The sequence below is a fragment of the Narcine bancroftii genome, chromosome 10, assembly GCF_036971445.1.
Source record: "Narcine bancroftii isolate sNarBan1 chromosome 10, sNarBan1.hap1, whole genome shotgun sequence".
NCBI lineage: Eukaryota > Metazoa > Chordata > Chondrichthyes > Torpediniformes > Narcinidae > Narcine > Narcine bancroftii.
The window spans coordinates 35,076,397-35,100,176 of record NC_091478.1 but is presented as its reverse complement, the minus strand read 5'-3'; the positions used below and the strand labels follow the sequence as shown (position 1 = coordinate 35,100,176).

General features: G+C 40.3%; 2 protein-coding genes across 4 annotated transcripts in view; one reads left to right on the top strand and one right to left on the bottom strand.

Moving 5' to 3' along the window:
- The window catches only part of lipf (lipase, gastric), a 47,226-nt gene extending 29,436 nt beyond the window's left edge, over positions 1-17,790 (top strand). For all 3 annotated transcript variants that reach the window (XM_069900632.1, XM_069900634.1, XM_069900633.1), the window contains exons 7-11: positions 6,097-6,233; positions 8,074-8,220; positions 10,018-10,089; positions 12,759-12,830; positions 15,995-17,790. In XM_069900632.1, the coding sequence (XP_069756733.1) occupies positions 6,097-6,233; positions 8,074-8,220; positions 10,018-10,089; positions 12,759-12,830; positions 15,995-16,228 (662 nt within the window). In that variant the 3' untranslated portion in view covers positions 16,229-17,790. The remainder of the gene's footprint in view (positions 1-6,096; positions 6,234-8,073; positions 8,221-10,017; positions 10,090-12,758; positions 12,831-15,994) is intronic.
- Positions 17,598-23,780, bottom strand: part of ankrd22 (ankyrin repeat domain 22) — a 36,577-nt gene continuing 30,394 nt past the window's right edge. The window contains exon 6 of the mRNA XM_069900635.1: positions 17,598-20,214. Within this exon, the coding sequence (XP_069756736.1) occupies positions 20,137-20,214 (78 nt within the window). The 3' untranslated portion in view covers positions 17,598-20,136. The remainder of the gene's footprint in view (positions 20,215-23,780) is intronic.

Genomic DNA, 23,780 nt, shown 5'->3' with positions numbered 1-23,780 from the left:
CACCATCTGCTCAACATTTGGAAGAAGATTCACGTAGAAAGGAATAAAACAAATTATCAACTACCAAAATTAATATTGACACTGCTCACTCTATAAAACATACCATGGAGGAACGAGTTCTAAAAAAAAAAAAAATAGATACTGTACAATACCCTTGAAGATATGGTAGATGGTGTGAATATAATCTAAGCTCATAATTTTGTATGGAGGACTAACAGGAAGAAATTTGGTTGCTAATGGACATCCATTGCCCATTATTTAAAATAAGTGAAACCGAGCCTTTTGCTGAACTAGCTCCTGACCACAAAGAAAGTTGTTTTATTAGAGTTGTATCAGTGTTTATGATCAAGCAGGGTGAGAAACCAACCTTATTAAAGATTTGTCACAGACATCAAAATAGAGGGCACAATATTCCCTTTTTATATATAAAATATTTTGCAGACTGTGAAATAAAGGATATAGGATTAAGACAGAAACAAAAATATATTTGAAAATTAAATAAATTGAATTTTAATTATTCTCAATAGATGAAGAATTTTGAAATGGATTTTTAGACCGGAAGGTGGCGGAGTAGGCTATTTGGCTCATCGAGTCTGATCCATCTTCCCACTCACCTCCTGCCTTCTTCCCATAACCTTTGATCCCTGATCATTCGGATATCTAGCTATCTCTTTCTTAAATACACCCAATGGCTTGGCCTCCACAGTGACCATGATAGCAAATTCCAGAGGTTCGCCACTTTCTAGATAAAGAAATTTCTCTGCATTTTCATTGGGATTCTATTCTAGTTAGCAACTTCAGTCCTGAAGTTGTGCCCTCATTTCCTGGGCTCCTCTACCATGGGAAAAACTATCCTGTCCAGGCCTTTCAACATTAGAAATTATTCTATGGGGCTCCCCCACCCCCGTATTCTTCTGAACTCCAAGGAACAAGTTCAGGAGCCGTCAAATGTTCCTCATATGCTAATCCCTTCATTTCAGGAATCATTCTTGTGGATCTTCTCTGAACTCCCTCCAATGCCAGAGCATCCTGTTTTAAACAAGGAGCCCAAAACTGTACTGCAAATGAGGCCTCACCAGTGCCACATAAAGCCTCAACATCACACCCCTGCTCTTGTATTCCATTCCTCTAGATATAAATGCCAGCATTATATTTAATGCCTTCTTCACCACTGACAATCGGGAGGTTAACCTTTCTGGTATTGTGCCTTTGAATTTTCTCCCCATCCAGATAATAGTCGGCCCTTTTGTTCCTTCCACCAAAGTACATGACTGGACACTTTCCAACATTGTATGTCATTTACCACTTCTTTGGCCATTCTGCTAAGCTATTGAAGTCTCTCTGCAGCCTCTCCATTTTCTCCTCACTACCTCCACCTATCTTTTTAGGATCTGCAAACATAGCCACAAATCCATTTATTCCACAATCCAATTCATTAACGTACGACAGAAAAAGAAGTGGCCCCCAACATGGACCCACATGGAATACCACTGGTAACCAGTAGCTAACTAGAATAGAATCCCTCTGTTTTCTGCTGGTCATCCAATGCTCTACCCATGCTAGTATCTTTCATATAATTCCAGACTTTCTCATCTTGTTAAGCAGCCTCGTGTGCGGCACTTTGTCAAAATCCTTGAAAATCCAAATATACAACATCCACTGCACCTCCTTTGTTTAGCCTGGTTTCCGCAACAAAAAAAATTGCAGTAGGTTTATCAGTCAAGGTTTTCCCTTAAGGAAACCATACTGACTTTGGCCTATCTTACCATGGTAGAGGAGTACCTCTCAGGTAATCCATAATCTCATTATTGACTATCGACTCCTACAACTTCCCACCCACCTATGTTAGGCTTACAGGTCTGTAATTTCTTTTCTGCTACCTCCCTCCCATTTTAAATTGTGAGTATCCTTTGCAATTTTCCTGTCCTCTGGAACCATGCCAGAATCTATTGATTCTTGGACGATCATTTCCAATGCCTCCACAATCTCTACAGCTACTTTTTCAGAACCTGAGGGTGCACTCTATCTAGTCTAGGAGAATTATCTAGCCCTAGACATTTCAGCTTCGCAAGCGATTTCTCTCTGATGATCGTGACTGCACTCGCTTCTCTTGCCTGACACCTTCGAAAGTCCGGTAATACTGCTAATGTTGCCCACAGTATTCATTCAATTCCCCTGGCCCCTCCTTGTCTCTTATTTTACAATTTCTCCAGTGTTATTTTCTGTCAGTCCATATCCACTATTGATTCATTTTTCCTCTTCATGTACTTTCAAAACAAAAAGTTTTTGGTATCCTTTTTGATATTATTTGCTACCTTCCTTTCCAACTTCACATTTTCCCTCCTAATGACCTTCATAGTTTCCTTCTGTAAGCCACTTTCAGGGAATTATGTATCTGTATTCTCAGATCCCTCTTTTATAGCATTCCACAGTGCCTTAATATTTAATATGTATGTCTTTCCAAAATGCAACATCTCACACTTGTCTGGATTAAATTCCATCTGCCATTTTTCCAGCCCATTTTCCCAATAGGTCCAGATCCCTCTGCAAGTTTTGAAAACCTCCTTCACCGTCCACAACACCACCAATCTTAGTGTCATCTGCAAACGTGCTGATCCAGTTTAACATCGATATAGATGGCAAACAACAATGGTTCCAGCACCAATCCCCAAGGCACATCACTAGTCACAGGCCTCCAGTCTTGGAAGCAATTACCCACCACTACTCTCTGGAAGTGACAGATTAACTACCACCCAGGCCCCTAGGCTGATCTTTAGTAGGGCTCCTCCTGACCTTGCCCCACCCCTGCCCCACCCTTCGTTGAATAGAATAAAGAGACATTAAGTTACGTTAATCAACTTGTATCGTATTTTGTGTAATGTACAACATGCATAAACAAGAAATTTAATTGTAGTAACAATCCACTCCAGAAATGCATTCACGTAATCATTCTCTAACTGGTACTGTTGAGTAATCAAGCATTGTCTTCACTTGCAAACAGTTTACAGTTAAAACAATGCTTTACCTGTTCTTGGAGAATAGCACATCCAACTTCTGATTTTCTTGCCATTTGTAAGGGTGCGGTAAAACATGGACTTAGTAAAGGAACGTTTCCGTTTAGTCATATTTTATAGATTTCTTAGTACTGGCATTCGTGTTCTAACAGGCTTCTTTAACCAGTATAAGTGCATGCTAATGCCAACTCATGATAACATTGTCATGGTAAATACAATGTCACGGCTGCAGTATGAAGTCCTAAAAACATCTGAATGTTTATTTGTTTGGAGCCTAATTTAGAAAACAAAATAATATTTGCAATTTTTGTAATATGCCAGATATGGATAAAAATATTGGCAAAAGTACTGAAATATCCTTCACGTGTAACACTCAATTAAAACTTTTTTTGCTCTTGGGGCTCCTTCCCTTCTGGGCCCCTTGGCTTTAGCTGAGTGAGCCTAATCGTTAATCTTCCACTGCTCTCTGGCTTCTCCCTTCCAGCCACTATCAATCCAGTTCACTACTTCACCGTGAATATCTAGCATCTGAACCTTCCTGACAACTCCCATGCAGGACCTTGTCAAAGGCTTTACTAAAGTCCTTGTAGACAAAATCCCTAGCCTTTCCTTCGTCAACTTTCCAGGTAAACTCGAAAACTTCTGTAAGATTGGATAAACACAACCTTTCATGCACCAAGCCACGTTGACTATCCTAATCATTCCATGGCTATACAAATAATTGTATATCATTCCAATAATTTATCTGCTACTGATGTCAGTCTCACTGACCTATAATTCCCAGGGTTACTTTTGAAGCCTTTTTTTAAACAACGAAACAACGTGAGCTCCCCTCCCATCCTATGGCACCACATTTGTAGCTAAGGAATATTTCTGCCAGAGCCCCTGCAATTTTTACACTAACCTCTCTCAAAGTCTGAGGGAATATCTTGTCAGGCCCTGGGGATTTATCTACCTTTATTTGTTTTAAGACATTAAGCATCTCCTCCTCTTTAATCTGTGTAGGTTCCATGCGCTCTCTGCTTGTTTTCATTACTTCTCACAACTGTGTGCCCTTTTCCTGAATTAATAGAGAAAAACATTAAGGACCTCTCCCATCTCTTTTGGCTCCATACAAAGCTGACCACTGATCTTAACGGGGCCAATTTTGTCCCTCCTGTCCTTTTGCTCTTAATATACCTGTATATTGTCTGCCAAAGCAACTTCGTATCTTCTTTTAGTCGTCCTGATTTATTTCTTGAGGTTTTTCTTGCATTTTTTTAATACTCCTCAAGTACCTCATTTGCTTCATGTTGCCTGTACCTGTTATACACCTTACAAACCAGATCCCCAATATCCCTTGGAACCTAAGGCTAACCTGCTAATCTGACAGGAACATACAAACTCTGTACTCTCAATTTCACCCTTTGAAGGTCCTCTACTTACCTCGCACATCTTTGCCCGAAAACAACGTCCCAATCCACGCATTCTAGATGCTTTCTCATTTTCTCAAAATTGGCCGTTCTCCAATTTAGAATCTCAACCTGAGGCTCGGACTCCTATCCTTCTCCATAATTAACTTAAACTAATGGCATTATGATCACCGGTCCCAAAATATTCCCCAACTTAAATAAACCGGCTCTTACCTGTGCCTACCTGCTGAATCCTTTTTGTTCCTCAAATAGGACTATTCCTCACCTCTTACTTGTTCTCGCCGAAGCCTGTTGAACCAAAGCCTTACCGCTCCCTCGATGACCGCTCTGCTACACAGCCTGACACTTTTATAGGGATACTCAGTTTCTCCCTCCGATCAACTTCTTGCTGCTACCTTGCCCCTTTTTAAATTCGAACTGCTGTCATTTCTCAGGTCATCTGATCTGACCTGTCTTGGTCCCATCTTATGCATCTTCTTCCCTATTTACTGCCCCCTCATTTTGATACCCATCCTTTTTCCAAACTAGTTTAAACATCCCCAACAGCTCTAGCAATTCTGCCCACCAGGGTATTAGTCACCCTCCCATTCAGGTGCAACCCATCCTTTTTGTACTAGACTCCAGAAGAGATCCCAATGATCCACGAAATTGAACCCGTGCTCCCTTTACCAACTCTTCAACCTTAACTGCCTTCACTGGCATGTGGCACAGGTTCACCCAGCATCTGCTCCCTAACGCAATCTGTAAAGAACTGTGGTTGGATGCACCTCTTACACTGTCCCAGATTTCCTGCAGGCAGCAATGAAGCACACCGCTGCCATCTGCACTACCTACTTTGGGTTATTGCAAAGAGATTTTACTTGACCTTACCTATTGCATGTCCTCGGCCTCTGCTCGCTGAAGCCTCTCGAGCCAGGGCCTCTAACTCTCCACTTCCACAGTGGGCCATTCACACCTTGGCCACCAACAATCACTGCTCCGCTTTACTTTCACTTGTCCGTGATAATAATGCGCGATTTTGATTAGTCCACTAAAGTGCCAAGCCCTGTGAACATTTGTTTTTAGTCTCTTCTCCCCAACCTGTGAATAACTCTTTCCTTGCAAATCAATTGGTCCTCTAAAATGACAAGCCCGCAAACACTCCTTTTTAAACTCTTCTCTCTGACCTGTGTGTAATTCTCATTACTTGTGAATCAGTTAGTCCACTAAAGATTCTGTGGGATTGAGAATCCAGACGTACAGAATTGGACTTCATTGAGCAAAAAATTGTCAAGATGTCTTACTACATCATTAAAAGTTTTTTTTACATCTGCTGGAATGAAAAATGGCAGTTTGCGGTTCTTCAACAAGAAAAGCTTGGTGTTTGTGTGTTTTCTGCAGATTATGTTGCACATGGCTGCAATAATGCTTCATGTGAGGAGTGTGGAACAACTGAAGCAGTTACTGATTTCAGCATCTTACCATGCACAATACATAATCCAGGCATTACTGTCAGATATCTTCCACTATAATGATGACTGCTGCTAACCTCATTGCCAATTCTGCAACTACATGCTTTTGGAACTCTTAAAATGGGTGCCTTCAGTTTGTGCACAAATCCCGGAAAAAAAACTGAGAGTTTTAGCAATGCTATTCAGTTATCTCATAATATTCTGTTCTCCCTCACGCAGGTTTTATTGCCTTCTCTAAAATGCCTGAGCTAGCAAAGAAGATTAAAGTATTTTTTGGCCTGGCCCCTGTCGCTACAGTTAAATATGCTACCAGCCCATTGGTAAAACTTGGTGAATTTCCAGAATTTCTTATTAGAGTAAGTGTTTACTTTTCGTCTTGCTAAGAGAGTATTCGTGACTGGGAAAGAGGGGTTCTTGGGTTTTGAATGCACCTTGACAATTTTTGAGGCAATTAAACTTGCCATTTCACAGGTTCTGTGGAGAAAGGGGAGAGGTCATCTAGTTGCAACCAGAGCATGCCTGAATAAAGCCTAAAAACTATTATTTGCTGTTCATTTGATATTATGCACAGGGCTTGATGATTGTGGTTAAATTACGGGTTCATAGAGTCATAAAGCACAGAAATAGGCTCTTCAGCTCACTGTAGGGAAGGCCATTTAAGACAGAAATTAGGAGAATTTTTTTTTACCCAGAGAGTTGTGGATCTGTGGAATGCATTGACTCAGAGCGTTGTGGGGGGCAGATTCACTGGATAGATTTAAAAGAGTTGGATTAGGCTCTTGTGGGCAGGGGAGTTGAGGGTTTGGATTGGTTATTGAAAGAGAAAGATCAGCCATGATCAGATAAATGGCAATGCTGGCTCGACGGGCCAATTGGCCTACTCCACCACCTATTGTGTATTGTATCTCCACACACCTTCAAGCATTGAAACTATGCTAATCCCATTGATTTTTTTTACCCCCTCTCATGTCATTAACTTCTCCACACAATTCTCCTGCTCTTGCAAATTTACAGTTTCTCAATTAACCTACCAATCAAAACAACCCTCATCACTTTCCATCCTCTTCTTGCCTCATACCAATCCAATCCACGTGGAGGACCATCACTACAGATTTGCCAGAAGGACTCGAGGTAACCTTGGCTGAGATTGTTGCAGATTTGACTTATTAATCGAGTTAAAGTACAAGCTCATTGGCCTGCCCTCCAGTTGTCCCAAGATGGGTGGCAGAGACCAGTGGAGCCCGTGAAATTGCATTGATGCTTCTGCGAAGTGGGGAAAGCCACTGAGCATGAGAAAAATTGGACTGAGGATTTATTGGGAAGTCTAGGAGGGGACAGTCACCCTTAAGATGATGTAGAAAGTTGCCTGAGGGATTTGGAGCAGATGGAATCAGTTGGGGTTAACGTCAGAGTTCCAGAAATGGACGGTGGTCAATTCAGACTGAAGTAATTTTGTGCAAGATCCAAAAATATCTGGACAATTATAAATATTTCACTTTTATTCTCTTCCCTTTGAGTTACACAGTAAATGCTTTTTTAAAAATCCTGCATATTTGATGGTCCTAATTCAAAGCTAGAAAATGGTAGTAGTACTCAGCCAATGCCAGTTTTTCTCGAGCAAAATATTTCAGCGACAATTGGGTCTAGAGCAGTGATTCTTCCCACCCACATCCCACCTTAAACACTCCCTTACTCATCGCAGAGCATCGGGATTACTTAGTGGTACGTGAGTGGAAAGAAAAAGATTGAGAACCTCTGGCTCTGTTTGTCCATCTTCTGCCCTTTTCACTGTCCAATTAACCTAATCTGTGGGATGATTAAAGATAGGGGAAGGGATTGGTGGGTTTGCAGCTGTGAGGCCTTGGACACTGATTCTCCGCAAATCCCGTGGGGGGGAAAAAAAACAAAGTTATGGCCACAAAACATGTGGTAAAGGTACTGCTGAACTCCACCAGTTTCAGTGAAAAGAAAAGGGCAACATCATGATGATCTATCTGTCCAGCAGTCATTCAAGTGAATGACTTCGCATGGATTCACTTACACCCGCTTTCTCAGAGCACTGTGCTGAAATCTATGTAAATGATTGGAAGAAGGTCCCCAGTAGGAATGGCACCCCTCTCTATTGTCGCCACTGAACATGCCTAACAGATGTTGTTGGTGATAAATTTTTTTTTTGTCATTTGTTTTGGTTTTCAGGAAATATTTGGAACTCGGGATTTCCTTCCGCAGACTGAGATAATAACGTGGCTTGCTACGCACATATGTAATCGTTTTGTGATTGAGGAGCTGTGTGGCAATGTATTCTTTTTAATAAGTGGATTCAATGTGAAGAACCTCAACATGGTAAGCATGACAGAAGTTTGAAAGCTGGAATAAATGTTGAATCTGAAAATAAGCAAAATCTTTACATTTTTATCATTTACCGTTAACATAAATGGGGCTGTACGGTTAGCACAACACTGTTACAGTGCCAACAATTGGGACTGGGGTTCAATTCCTGCGCTGTTAATAAGGAGTTTGTACGTTTTCCCCGTGCCTGCGTGGGTTTTCTCCAGGGGCTCCGGTTTTCTCTCACCGTTCAAAAAAAAAAATGTACAAGGGGATGTAGGTCGATTGGGTGTCATTGGGCTTGTGGACTGAAAGGGCCTTTTACCGAGCTATATGTCTAAATTTAAATTTTAAATAAACAAGCTCAGATGCTGGTCCGGAAGATTTTCTAATCTATTGGATGCTATTTCCGTAAATACTGTGTAATATATTTTTTTAAATGTATGAGAAAATTATTTTAAAATTGGAATATTTAAAGAGAAGGTGGGAAAATGGGCCCCAGTGAGTGGAAAGGGAGCACAGGAACAGTGCCCTAGGAAGTGGAAAGGGAGGGCAAAAATAGGAACCCTAGATGGTGGAAGGGAAATGCAGGAACAGGGGACAATGAGTGGAAAGGGAGCACGGAACAGGGACCCCAGGGACAGGAAAGGGGGTGCAGAAATGGGCCCGAGTGAGTGGAGTGGAAGGTGAACATAGGAACAGTGGCCCCAGTGAATGCAGTGAAACACTGAAGTCTGAAGACGCTGTGATGGTGGTAAAAATACACAGTAAGCGATGGAAGAACTCATCCGGTCTTGCAGCGTCCATAGGAGGTAAAGATATATTACTGACATTTTGGATCTGAACCCTTCTTCAGGGAATAAGCAAAAATCAGGCAGGTGCCTGAATAAAGATTGGGAGTGATAGGAAGAAGAATGGGAGGGGAAGGAGGAGTCCAGACCAACAATCAAAAGATGTTAATTAAATATGATGAGGAAAGATGAGAATTGATTTTGGCTCTGTGAAAAGAGAGGGGGAAAAGGAGAGTCAGAGCTGGGGGAAAGGTGACAGGGGGAAGAAGGGAGGGGTGGCTTAACGGAAATGGAAAAGTTGATAATAATGCCATCTGGTTGGAGAATACCCAGGCAGAAGATGAGGTGTTGTTCCTCCAATTGCAGATGGCCTTAGTCCAGCAGTGCATGAAACCATGGACAGACGTGTCGGCAAGGGAATAGGATGGGTCAGGGAGCAGTGGTTCTCATGAGTGAAAAGGTAGCAAGGCACAGTGAGTCAGATGCCAAGCCATAGGGATTTCATAACAGTTGGATTGCATTGTTACTATGCAGCTCTTTAATAATAAACAACACTTTTTTGGAGTTGATAATTTTACTTGCCTGTCTTGCATCCTGGTTTAAACCAGGAAGTGCTCATGACTTGTGCCTAAAATGCACCCAATTACTGATTCACCATGCAGTGCTCTAACACTGTTGTAGAGATGCTCTAAATAAAAGTACATCTGCCCCTTCTATAATGATGAAGTGTCTGCCAAACACAAAAGTATAAAATCTTACAAGTTTGGCAATTTACCATATCTATATACATACACAATTTGCAGTGATTTTAAGATGGTGCTGGCATGGCAATCAGTGGAGCTGAGTTTGCGTGTATCCTGTTTGGAGTTTTTTTTTCTCTCCCAATGACTGCTGGATACTAGAGCAACCATCAGATGAAAAGCACATTCTTTGATTTCGACCTGTTTCTATTATCATAATTCAAAGTATGTATCCTACATGTTTAGTGGATTCACTTCTTGGTATTTCGTATGTTTTCCAGAGCAGAATCCCAATCTATTCAGCACACTGTCCGGCTGGAACCTCTGTCCAAAATATTATCCACTGGAGCCAGGTACAAACTCGGAATGTCTCATCATTATTCTTATTTATTGCAATTGTTGGTGCATGAAGACAATGGCCTAGAAGTTCCATGTTGCCTGAAGAAGAGATATTGTGGAGGCTGCACTTGTTTCCTTGCGAGTAGCAAAGATCTTGCCTGCCCCGAGTAACAATTCATCCTCTATAATTAGGCCAAGCTTTGCACAGAGGTCATGGATTATTAGGGTTGAGTGGGAAGGGAGGTGGTGGGATGGCTGCATTACGTAGGGAGGAATCTAGTTGGTTTGGGGACTTTAATGCATGTTTTAAGGGCAAATGTGTGTGTTGGGAAGAGTGAACCAACAATTGGGTTAGGCTCTGAGGCAATGGAGGAGCATTACAAAGCAGGCAGGTACGAGGTGTCGGACATTAGATTGTGGGAGAAGGGAGAGGTGATTGGATGTGCTTGAATAGACTCTGAAGATATTGGCAGTGAAGATGATTTGAAAACCAAGAACCTACCTGCAAAATGACGTGTCTCGGACTCCATGACAGTGATTCAGCTGGCCAAGATGAGACCAACATGTGTGCTGCATTGGCTCTCTAGCACATAGTGAATGGACCCCTTTAGTCACGACCTCACCAATACACTTGTTATAGGTTAATTTCTCCATGTGAACTTTGGTAGGAGTGATCACTGCACTGACCTCTAATGGACAAAGTGCCATCTTTACATTGAGGGTGGCCTTCATTATATTCCATAGCATTACAATTGTGTCCAGTGAGATAGTCAGCTGAAAGCAAGGCATCCGTGAAGCATTGTAGACTGTCAGCAGGAGTCTCCACAATCTATATAATAGTGACTGCTGCCCCACGAATACTATCAAGCCTGATTCAATGAGGATTTCAGCTCTGCCTTATCCAGTGATGTTTGGCAATGAAGCCATCAACAGCAGGAGAAAGATTTTAAAAACATCCTTCCCCCTCAACAATGCAGGGGTCCCCAGAACAACTTAATATGCATGACTCTGGACGATAAGATCCTGGACACCTGGTGCCAGAAAGGGATCAGGTGGTATTGAGGATTGTTACAAGCGAGGGCAGCTCATGTCATTCAAGCAATTGAGGGATAAATATGATTTGTCTATCGGGGACATTCTTCTGCTATCTGCAAGAAAGATCTTTTTTAAGGGACAAATTTGGACCATCTATGACCCTGCCCATGTGTAGTGACATGGAGATTCTAATTCAAAGGTGGAATATGTGTAATTTTATCTCTATAATGTATTTCGTATTCCAAAGTGAGGGCCCGAAACCAGGCTTACACAGGTCGAGGGAAAGGTTGGAATCTAACTTGGCCCCAACAATCCATAAGCAATGGTGGCCAGACCTATGTCTGGACAGCATGACAGCAGTTATTAATGCCAGGTACAACTTGGTGCAATACAATTTCCTGCATCAACTGTACCTCACACCACAAAAAATTACATACATCTAAATCAGAAATCTTGGAAATGTGCTTTAGGTGCGGTGTGGAGATTAGAACCTTTATCCATTCAACCTGGAGATCAAAGGTGAGGTCCTTCTGGGGGACATTCTGAAAAAAATTTACAAAGGTGAAATTTCCACAGGATCTGGAGTTGTAACTTCTGGGAGATATTGGGAACCTAAGTTTTAAACTGTCCAAATACCAAATTCAGTTCATGAAAGTTGACTTGTCGTAGCCAGGAAGTGTATAGCGGGCACGTGGAAGTCCGACTCCCAACTAAATACCACACGATGGGGATGCAGAGTTGCATTCCCCTGGAGAAAATCGCGTACAATATAAGGAGGAAATATGATGCATTTGTTAAGAGTGTGGCAACCCTATCTGAAACCTATAGGTACACAGATATAATTTCACCCCTTCGGAATAAAGGAAATGAAACAATCTGCCCCAGCAGGGAAAGGATTGGGATTAAAGAGGTGGGATGTGACATAGACGACGTGCTTTTTTTTTGTCCCAATATTTTTTTAAAAATATATGCGCAGAGGATTGGGAAAGTCTTTGGCTGCCAAGGCCAGTTTGGTTATTGAGGACCAAAATTCAAATTAGTGAGCTTTTGCACACTTTGGCATGAAAAGATGCCTTTTTATTTTCAGATTAATCTGCAATCTTCTGAAAGGATGTCACTGAAGATCATGTGGGTCCAATCCAGCCAGTGCTGTGACCCTGTGATTGTTCACTGATGGGATGTGCTGTAATGAATGGTCAGAGGGTCGATGCACAGATCAGGGGGCGGGGGGGTTTAGGCTTGGATCTTCTGATGGGGTGTTGCAGCATTGGGGCAATTACAAGTTTGGGGAAGGAATAATGGGAGTACAATGGATTACAGAACTGGAGTGAGGGGTTATCATTACTGGAAGAACGAAAGCTGATTGACTGCCTTATCTGGCATGACTCAGTTTCAAGCTGGAAGAGCACGGGTCCTACAAATGCTCATGGGAGAAGATATCAACACTTTTTCACCCTGCACTGCGCATATTATGAAACAGGGGTGATTCACATCTTGGAGAAATTTCTAAAGCAAAGTCAAATGACCTACAATAGTTATTGTCCATTTCACACCAGAAAATATTAATTATCTGTTTGCATAAGATGAGCCTTTCTGCATTTGAAATTCCTGGCATCTGGGTTATGAACAATCTTCATTTGTTTTTCAGGATGTGAAAACTGGACAATTTCAGGCTTATGACTGGGGTTCTGAAGATAAAAATATGGCTCACTATAATGAGGTACTGTACCAGAAACTACTCATGGAGGAAAAAAAGTGATGCCTTTATGTATGTTGCATTCTGTTTCCTGCATGTTCTGGTCATTTATACAAACACTAGACTTTACAATTATAACAGTGAAGGCAGCATTATTCTCCAAAATATTTTATTTCCATTCCACACATATATCAAGTACATATATAAAGTACTGAATATATCAATCTTGTAACTAAAATGCATCCATATATATTCCCCTTTCCCACACCCACCCCCCATAATAACCCCAGAAAAGGAAAGAGTAACTTAAAAAGTAAGAAATTAAGAGAAAAGTTAGAAGTTAGAAGAACACGTCTCGTTATTAAATTTCCCATAATTTTAGCAAACTTGTACCTTGACCAAATACATATTAATTAATTAACTCCAAGGAGCTGATAAAGTTCTCAGAGGTCTAGGGAGATATCTTTTATAAATTAATACCTACAAATTGCTCCAAATCTTCAATAAATCATATCTATTTCTAAAATTATGTAATCTCGAAAGGTATACAACTACGTATTTCAACATGCCATCTGTCCAATCCCAAATATGTATTGGATTTCCATGTTACTGCCACATATTTTCTTGCAAGTGTAAATTCCTTTTGAAACTAGTTAAATTTAATTTTTGGTCTTACTCCTAATAAATTATCTAATAAGAAAAGCATAGAATCTTGAAGGAATTTAACTCCAGTTCTAAAAATACTCTGTTCCATCCAAATGGTTTTAATTTAAAACCTGACCAGGTGGAATGCTTTTTTTTCTTAAAAAAAAAGTACCTGAAAGATTTATCTGATTTCAGCCGATGTCATAAAAACTAATCTATAACATTTATTATTCTTCAAAATTGACATCACTGTCAGAATATCCACACATGTATGATTTAACAAATCCCAGGAATGTTGCTGACCAACATACCTCCACAGACTGGCAAATCAGTTGAATTGATACAAATTTCGCATGCTGTTAACTCGCTGTGAAATGTATTTGAATTTTCATGGAGAGGGAGTAGAATAGGCTTGATGACCAGGTACGGGTGATTTCTGACCACCGCCTGCCATCGTCACTGTTTTAACACCAGCATAAATTTGATATCAGGATCGCACAATCTGAAATTCAGCACCTTAAATCCCTATTAAGACATTGTTATGGTCCTTCTGGAATAGCATGGTCTTATCTCTGTCAAACTGAAGAGACTTGCAGGTTTGTAAATTACTTACCTTTGACCTTGGGCCTTCTCTTCACCAAAACTTGTAGACACTGCTGCCTTTTCTGAACTGCAATTCCTATCCCTCCCCACAAACTCCCACCCCTCAATTTCTCTCCCAACATCAGTTGTTCTGATCTCTCTTCACCCAAATCGGGGCTGTCACCGCCTTCGTCCATCCCTGAGAAAGGCTATCTGAAGGACACCTATTTGCCATCTGAAATATTCAGGACTTGGATGTAACTAAACTTGTGCAATACCAGCCAAAATAGTCAAAGGGTCCTTTATCTGCACCATTCTATAGTAACTTTACTGGTGGAGTAGAATTTCTTGGTATATGGAGTCAACCCCGCTCACACATGCAACTTTTTTTTTGTATAATAGTTAAAATAAATTTCTAACCAGAATGAAACTGGTCATCAGTTTTCTGATATGTTTGGCATCATTTGATTGTCATCTTTTAGGATCTGGGTATCACAGGCTTGGCCAGCATTTAGTGCCTTTCCCAATTTAACTTTGAGAAGGTGGTGGTACGCTCTCAGTCTGCACTGTTGGAGTCCTTTTTATGAAGCAACTGTACGGAGCTATTGAATATGCAGTTCCAAGATTTATACCTAGCAACAATGAGGAGCCGATGATACATTTCCAAGCAAGGATAGAGTATGATATGGAAGACAACATGTAGATGGTGATATCCCATTGTGCCTGAATCAGTTGTCCTTTATGTTGCTAGAAGTCATTCTTTAGATCAAAATCTGGTTGAATCCAATCCAACATATCTGTAATTACTTTCTTCTTGACAAGCCAGTTTAATGTTAAGTCATTAATGTTTTTTTTTCCATACTTTATGCAAGTCATCCCTACTCTCTTAATGACTAAGTGATAAACAACTATTAATTTTGTCCCTTGATATTTCATGCGTTCTTAGTGATTACAGGTTTAATTTTTTTTTAAAAAGGATACCTATTCTCCCGAGTGATTGAGTTGGAAAACCATGTGTCCTTGTATGGGGGTGGAGGTGGTGTTAGGGATTATCCCAACTGGAAAGAAGTACAGGTGCATCCAGTCAATAACCACAGCAGTGCATGTTACCAGCTCAGGTGGTGACCAATCCCATAATCCAGTGGCACAAGGCCCTCCACAAGCCCAGCCTCTCAACCTCTGCAAATGCTGGAGTCTGGGGATTCATCTAATTTGAAGTCATTGTCTTTGCATCTGGCCCTTAATACCAGATCATGTGACACATTAGTCAGTCATCTGGAGACGAGCTTATCAGTGGCATTGTTCAGAGATTTGTGTCCGTTGCAGTGACACACCAGCTTGCTGTAATGTGTGAAAAATGTGATGGCTTTTAATTTTAACTAGTATTAAAACCCTGATAGATGGAACAGTCGAACTGTGTAGGGAGGGAAAGATTGGGATCTATTTCATGTTATCTTGTCCTCCGAACTCTGCCCACACGCTTCACAAATTGGCCTTTAGTGTACAGCTTCTTATCTGCAGGATAATATAGCTGTTTTGTGTTTAGAGTCTCAGTTAAGCAACTCAAGCAAACCTAGATGCTGTAGGTCATAAAATTATAAACTTTAAAATCTTAAGAACCAGAACAAAGGATTAAACAAGCAATCTGAGTATCCTTGCATTTAACATTTATGAATTTTACCATGAAAACACTGAGTTTTCTTGTTGATTTTAATCATCTTTATCTCGGTTCATCCGTTTCCTGCACCCGAGAAGGTTGGGATGTGCAGATTGCTTCCAACTTCATCAGTTTAATTGTCCTCTGGAGAGTTACACAAATACTTTGATTCACCATGAGGGGCATCACCTTGTCTCAGCTGTATCGCCTGCCAATGTAGTGCACTTGTGCTAGAAATTAACGGTACAAATTCTGTGTTTTAACCAGAATGACTTAATTCTAATCTTTCACTTCTTTTGAACAGACAATGCCACCTCTGTACAACATAAAACAGATGGATATTCCCACTGCTCTCTGGTCAGGAGGCCACGATTGGCTGGCTGATCCCAGTGATGTGAAAATGTTACTGAGGAAAATCCCCAAACTTCTCTTCCACAAGCAAATCCCAGATTGGGAACATCTGGATTTCATCTGGGGCCTGGATGCTCCAAATCGTTTGTACAAGGAAATCATTGATATCATGAGAAAGTATCAATGAACGCAAAACAGTGTGCGATAAACCACTTTAAAACTGGAATCACTCTATTTGATGTTTTGTGTATTTTTTTTACATTCCAATTGCAACACTTGGACTATTGATTGGTCTTCGATAATTTTTTTTTTTTAAAAGAGACTATACTAGATTTTTAATTAAAGCTTTGGTAATTTAATGCCCAAATTGTGGCTGTGTACCCCCTCCATAAATCTTCGTCCGCGAAGCCAAGCCAAAGAGACTGTGGCTGTGTTTAAGCAAGAGGTGAATGTGTGTCCAATCCTATGTCCAGGTAACCTGATGGTCATGGGGATAATATTAGGCTATGATGTGATTCATCACTGGCAGATAATGTTATCTGGAAATGATCCCAGAGGGAATAAAAATCTTTACTATTAGTTGTAGAAACTGACAAAATGAATTTTTAAAAGTTTTTATTTTTATGCAGCCAAGCTGTTCTACTGAGACTTTAGACTAATTGTGTTAAATATAGCCCTTTTTTAAAAAAAAAAAGTTTTCTCCTGGTAAATATTCTTTAAAAACACCACATTCTGGTAAATGTTCTTTTCTGGTCCAGACTGAATAGCTCTCTGAATCAAAGCAGGGCTCATAATGGTACGTCTGCCATGAGGCATTAAGCGTTTCAGATGTGCAAATCAAAGCACTGAATTCCTGAGAGGCCTTAATTTCAGATATAATTATTGTTTCTCTTCCTTTGAGATAGCACAGTGATGAAACAGTGTTCACTAAATTTTTTTAAAACCAATTCTGCGTTTTGAAACTTGTGTCACAAGTTTAAATTTGGCTAAATTTATTTTCGATTATTGAATTTGGTCTTCATGTTTGATGTCAACTGGTGGCATGGGACAATCCACACCTCGTTTAAAGTCAGTAAATGGTAAAATTTAAAAATCAGTTTACTAATATTGTTCAATTAAAATATTGGAATTTCCACAAACACTTGAGTGGGGTTGAGCCCAGGTTTAGTTAATGTCCTAAATGTAAAAGGTGTGTGGGATTGTACAGTTGCTGATTTGAGTCTAATTTTAAATCTATTTTTAATGACACCATTTGAATTCATAGCGATGTGAATCCATGAGCAATGCTGAGTTTGTGCTTCTGTGAACACATTGCAGGAAAATGGAATAGAGTATTTTACAGATTGATAATCCAACATCCAGGGAACACAGCCTCATTTGGGTTTACCGATATTTACAAAACCATGTAAACTAATATATATGTGAAGTGAACTGACTGGAATGTGGTGTTTTTTTTTAATGTTCACTAATGACATTATTTTATAAAATCAGCTACAGTGACAATTTTGTAATTTTTAATGCTTGTGGATTAACTGTGAACTCCAATTGCCAGGACATTGTAATTGTGTATAATTTATTTTATTTACATTGGAACATTCAGGGCTAGAGTATCTGTCGGCACTCAGCCAAAGTTCAAAGCAAAGGTAAATTTTGAATAGTCACAATACCTTGAGTATAATTGTTATGGTGTTGAATGAAGTGGTTAAAAGCAGATGAATGACCACACAATAAATCTGAATTTTGACCGTTCTGAAAGTGACTGCTTCTCATTTGAAACATTTATGCAACTTGGCTTGTCACTGTCTTCTTGCTGTTACAATGTATTACACTTTGAACAAAAATTGAGCAATATTTGGGAGTTGATGTGCTTTCTATTTATAAAATTTAAGAATCTATGCTTGTTAAAAATCAGTTGGTGTTTGAAGTTGTACATTACAACTGATTCACCATGACCTACTTAGTTGTGTATCTGGGCATTCAGGAGACAGTGTGCTAAATGAGACTGTTAAATTAGAAAACACTAGAGAGTGTTGCAATAACATGAATGGAAAATTAATGAACAAAAAAAGTTGAGAAACCTTGACAAAATGGACTGTTCAAGGTCCCAGTTCACAATCTATAATCATTGATTTTGGCTAGAGAAGATCAAATGCCAAGTGCTGTAAAGAGGATGCAGGGAGGGTTGAGGGAGATCGTGATAGGTCAAACAAATTAAAAATTTAAATTTAGACATCCAGCACAGTATCAGGCCATCTCAACCCACAAGTCTGTGCTGCCAATGTTTACACCCAATTAACCTACATCCTCTGGTAAGTTTTGAACAATGGAGGAAATCAGAGCCCCCCGGGGGAAACCCATGCAGACATGGGAAGGAAATACAAACTCCTTACAGACAGCGGGATTTGAACCCCAGTCCCAATCACTGGAGCAGTAAAGGTATTGCGCTAACTGCTATTCCAACAGTCCTGCCTTAACAACACTGCAGCAAAATGAGGTAATTTATTTTTAAATATTTCATGCTTTTTTTTTCCTAAAGTTGAGAAACATGGTATCTTTGTACACAAGTTGTGCATATGTGAATTAAGGAGGCAAATGGTCTACTTGCCTTTGCAATAAAGGATTTGGTTTCAAGCGTAGAGATCATTTATATGTGCCTTTGGTGAGACAACCTTTACACATAATGTATAGGTCTGGATCCCCAGGATAAAGGAGGACAGACTTGTGAGTGCTGTACAGTTACCAAAGATCACCTGATTGACTCTGCGATGGTAGAAAGCATATAGATTCAGCAGACTGGATTTATATTCTCTTCTACATTCTAAAATTGAGGCACTTGAGATTATAATAATTATTTCTGACAGGGCTTCACCAGACAGATGCAGGGATGATGATGCCTTGTTTCTGGAAATTGCAATCTGACACGCAGGGGACAAAACCTTTAGGAGTTCACTCGTCAAAAGAGCTGAAGAGTTTCAGTATACTTCTGACAAATGATTGTGGATGGTATGCTAATCAAAGGATTATGGGGTTAGGAAAGTGGTGAAAGGTAAAAGATGAGTGATGACCAGTAATTCAGTATATAGTTGCCAAACAGCCCTTTGCTAATTCTTGCCGTCATTTTTTCTCAAAGCCAGAAAGTTAAATTTCTGCGCAGCATCCCAGTCAACCCCACAAATGAATTTACAACTTTTCATGATGCCATGTGCACCTTCTCGAACAGGTTCTCAAGTAGCATTATAAATTAGAATTTAACTCTAGTAATGCAAAAGAAAGACTCAAATTTCCTAACATTGCAATTGCTCCACACAGTTTGGACACACTAGAAACAAAGTTTCACACTGACAGAAGTATAGTTAACACTCTACAAATGGAAAGGTCTTTCAATGTTAGAAATAGACATGAAATAGTTTTTTGAAAATGACAGGATAATAAATTTTTGATCATTTAGTCTTGATATAACAAGAATTTATTGCAATGAAATTAAAGCTGGCCAGTTCCCCTTATATTTTCACTTCTAAGGTGAAAGCATTCATAAGTAACTGACAGGTTTGACAAATTTAGTTATTGGTGCCACATGATTGAGATGGTTCAGCTTTAGATATCAGCCATAATTTTTCAACTGAATAAACCAAGAGGCACCCTGAAAGATGTTTCACTGGTGTGGCACCTAAACTATCCCAGGACTCATTATGAATGCTTTTATTTTTTTTAAAATATTTTGCAGCCACATCGTTGCTCAATTAAACAGCAATGAAGTGAAGAAAGAAATTGCTATGAAGTTGTTTAAAAAAAACTATTACTGCTCCATGGAAATCCTCATTTTTAAAATGGTTCCCTTGTATCTTTGTCCACCCAAGAGGATAGGTTTAGTGTCTTATCTAAAAGTTAGTAATAGTCCTTCAGGATTGCTCCAAAATATGTCTAGTTTGTGTTCAAATCTCTGGAGTGGGAAAAGAATACATAATCACTTGGCTCCACGTGGTGTCAGTTAACACTGCATCAAATTCAATTGCATGTAAAGTCAGAATCTCCACTTATGTAAAGATGTAAAAAAGAGTTATTCATCTGCTGCGTACAAACAGATTTCAAAAACCTCTAGGATTCTTTCCGCAGCTCAGCCACAATTTTTGGAAACTTCAATTTTGTAGCAATATCCAGAGGAGTTTCTCCATTCTAGAAAAGAAATCCAATCAATATTTCCAACAGTTTACTTAATGAACCAGTAAGCAACTCTACAGATAATTCATGACACTTATTCCAAAAAGGGCAGTGTAATGATTCACAGTGCTTGAATTAAAAGACCCAATGAAAACGTACTTGATTTATACTTAGTATTCTGAGGACTCTATTTAAGTGTTTCAATTTTAGCTTTACACAGGACACTGCAAAGGCAGGTATCAAAACCCAAGTACAAACTGCTAGAGAACCTTGGCAGGTCAAGCAGCATCAGTGGGAGAAAAAGTATGGTCGCCATTTTGAAGCCAAGACTCCTCAACCATTCTTTTGCATGCACTGATGCTGTCTTACCCACTGAGTTCATCCAAAAGATCATGTTTGAAAACGTTTTAGCAGCCCTGGTAGAGAAAGTTCTTCCTCAACAGGATAGTTTATTGGAGATTAAAGTTCATTGAACACTTCCTGAGAGTGGAGGCTAACAATCCTCAGATGTTTCTATAACCTTCAGTTAGAAAAAGGTCAAAACTGATAAGAGCTTGTCACATACACAAGTACAACATAGAGTTGCAAACTTCTAGTTTGCTGCAGCTTCAGAGGTACATTAATACACCATGAGTATAAATTATGTTAACACAATACACAATAACTTGGAGTTCAAAAAAAGTGTTGTTTCCCCAGTTAAGTGAAGGGACACACCAAAATGAGTATGTTCAATTCGATCGGCAGCTCAGCAGACAATGATGCAAGGGTAACATTCAGGTGCTGGCTGGTAAATGACTTGTGACAATCCACAGAATTGCCAGTCAACAACCTAGGAAGGGCCTTTCTGCTTTCATATTAAGAAGTTCCTCTCTCCACACACACGCAACATTTACCTCAAAAGAATCCAGGGAGCTGAAGGTAGCCATGGTTATGCCAAAAGAGACATCTACCCTCAATGCAGAGAACTTGGTGAAATATTTCAAAATTGGTAGTAGGATATTTACATATGCAAAATGTGTCCAATTTCCCTTGCAAGCCTTAAACACCAGAAACATGACCACAGAATTTATATACCACACTATATGCTGTGTCTATTTTATTAACAGGTACATAAACAAGGATTTACCTCTCAACAATTTTCCTAATGTGGGTTGTCAGTATCCCTGACAACTTCATCAGCGAGAAGAGAATCCAGCTGCTGCCTCCTGACCATCCAAGTTAAGGAATTGGAGGTGGAGTTGGAAGAACTCCAAATCATTCGGGAGGCAGAGAGGGTGATAGGAGAGCAGGAGGAGGGTAGATGGGTGACAGGAGAGGGAAAGTGAACAGGCAGGCAGTGCAGGGCACCCCATGTGGCTGCCCCCCTCAGTAACAAGTATACCATTTTGGATACTGTTGGTGGGGGAAACCTACCAGGGACAAACCACAGATCAGTTCTCTAGCACAAATTCTGGTCCTGTGGCTAAGAAGGGGAGGGAGGAGAAGAGGTGAGCTGTAGTTTTGGGGACAGATAAGAGGTACAGTGGAAGAGAGATCGGGTATCGCGAATAGTATGTGGCCTCCCTGGTGCCAGGGTCCGAGGTATCTCAGATAGAGTTCATGGCATTCTCAGGAGGAAGGGTGAGCAGTCAGATGTTGTGGTCCATGTGGGGAGTAATGACGTGGGTAGGAAGGGTGAAGAGGTCCTGCAAGGTGATTTCAGGGGGGGTTGAGCACCTAGTTGAAGGACAGGACCTCCTGGGTTGTGATCTCAGGATTGCCATCTGTGCTACATGCTAGTGAGGTTAGAAATAGGAGGATAGTGCAGCTTAACACGTGGCTAAAGACAAGGGAATGAGACAGGTGAGGTGACAGAAGTATGTGTTGGGGAACATTTTGGGTCCTGTGATCATAATGCCAGCTATTTATGGAGAAAGGCTAGGTCTGGGCATTGGGTGTGATTCTAAATTGGAGAAAGGCCAATTTTGAAGAAATGAGAAAGGATCTAGAATGCGTGGATCTGGATAAATTATTTCTGTGTGGGGTAAGTAGAGGACGTTCAAAGGTGAAAGATTGAGAGTACAGAGTTTGTACGTTCTGGTCAGGATCAAAGGAATAATTAGAAGGCATAGGGAACCTCGGTTTTCAAGGAATATTGGGGAACTGTTTTGCAAGGTGTATAACAGTATAGGCAACATGGAGCAAATGAGGTACTTGAGGAGTACAAAAAAATGCAAGAAAAACCTCAAAAGAATCAGGAAGGCATGAGGTTGCTTTGGCAGACAATGTGGAGGAAAATCCTAAGGGTTTCTACAGGTATATTAAGAGCAAAAGGGACAAAATAGATCCCCTTGAAGGTCAGAGTGGTCAGCTTTGTATGGAGACAAAGAGATATGAGAGGTCTTAAATGCCTCCCCCCCCCCCCCCCATCAGTATTCACTCTGGAAAAGGGCACAGAGTTGTGGAAAGTAAGGAAAATAAGCAGAGAGCTTATGGAACCAATACAGGTTAAAGAGGAGGAAGTGCCTGTTGGCTTAAAGCAAATAAAGGTGGATAAATCCTCAGAACCTGACAAGATATTACCTCGGGCTTTGAGGGAGGTTAGTGTAAAAATTGCAGGAGCTCTGGCAGAAATATTTAAAATGTCCTTAGCTACAGATGTGGTGCCAGAGGATGGGAAGGTAGCTCACGTTGTTCTGTTGTTTAAAAAAGCCTTCAAAAGTAACCCTAGGAATTATAGGCCGGTGACCTTGACGTCAGTAGTAGGTAAATTATTGGAAGGTGTTCTAAGAGAATGGATATTCAATTACTTGAATAGCTATGGATTGAATCATAAAGTATTGATTACAGGAATTGGGATGTTATGTTAAAATTGTACAAGACATTGGTGAGGCCACATTTGGAGTATTATGTGCAGTTTTGGTCACTTCACTACAGGAAAGATACAAGAAAGAGTGCAGAGTTTATTTACCAGGGTGTTGCCTGGACATCAGGGACTGATTTACAGGGACAGGTTAAACTGATTAGAATTTTATAGCCTGAAACATAGCAGAATGAGGGGAGATTTGATTGAGGTCTTTAAAATTATGAGGGGGATAGACAGAAAGTGTAGATAGGCTTCCCACTGAGGATAGGTGAGATACAAACCAAAGGACATGGTTTAAGAGTGAAAGGGGAAAGGTTTAGGGGATTGTGAGGGGATACTTTCTTTACAGAGTGTGGTGGGGGTGGGGAATGAGCTTCCAGCTGAAGTGGTGAATGCAGGCTCAATTTTAACATTTAAGAGGCATTTGGACAAGTCCATGGATGGGAGAGGTTTGGAAGGCTAATGGACTGGGTGCAGATCAGTGGGACTAAGCAGAAATAAATGATTTGGCACAGACTAGAAGGACCAAAGAGGCCTGTTTCAGTGCCATAATGTTCTAGGAAAATTACTTGGCATGGATGAGGTGGCCAAAGACCCAGTCTTCCTATAATGTTCTAAAATTGCACATCAATGACTTTTGGGTTTATCAATTATTTCAGAAGCTCCTATGGCATCTAATATGGGGTAAAAAATTGGCTTTGATTGATATTGGTGCCCTAGTTGGCCAAGTTCAATT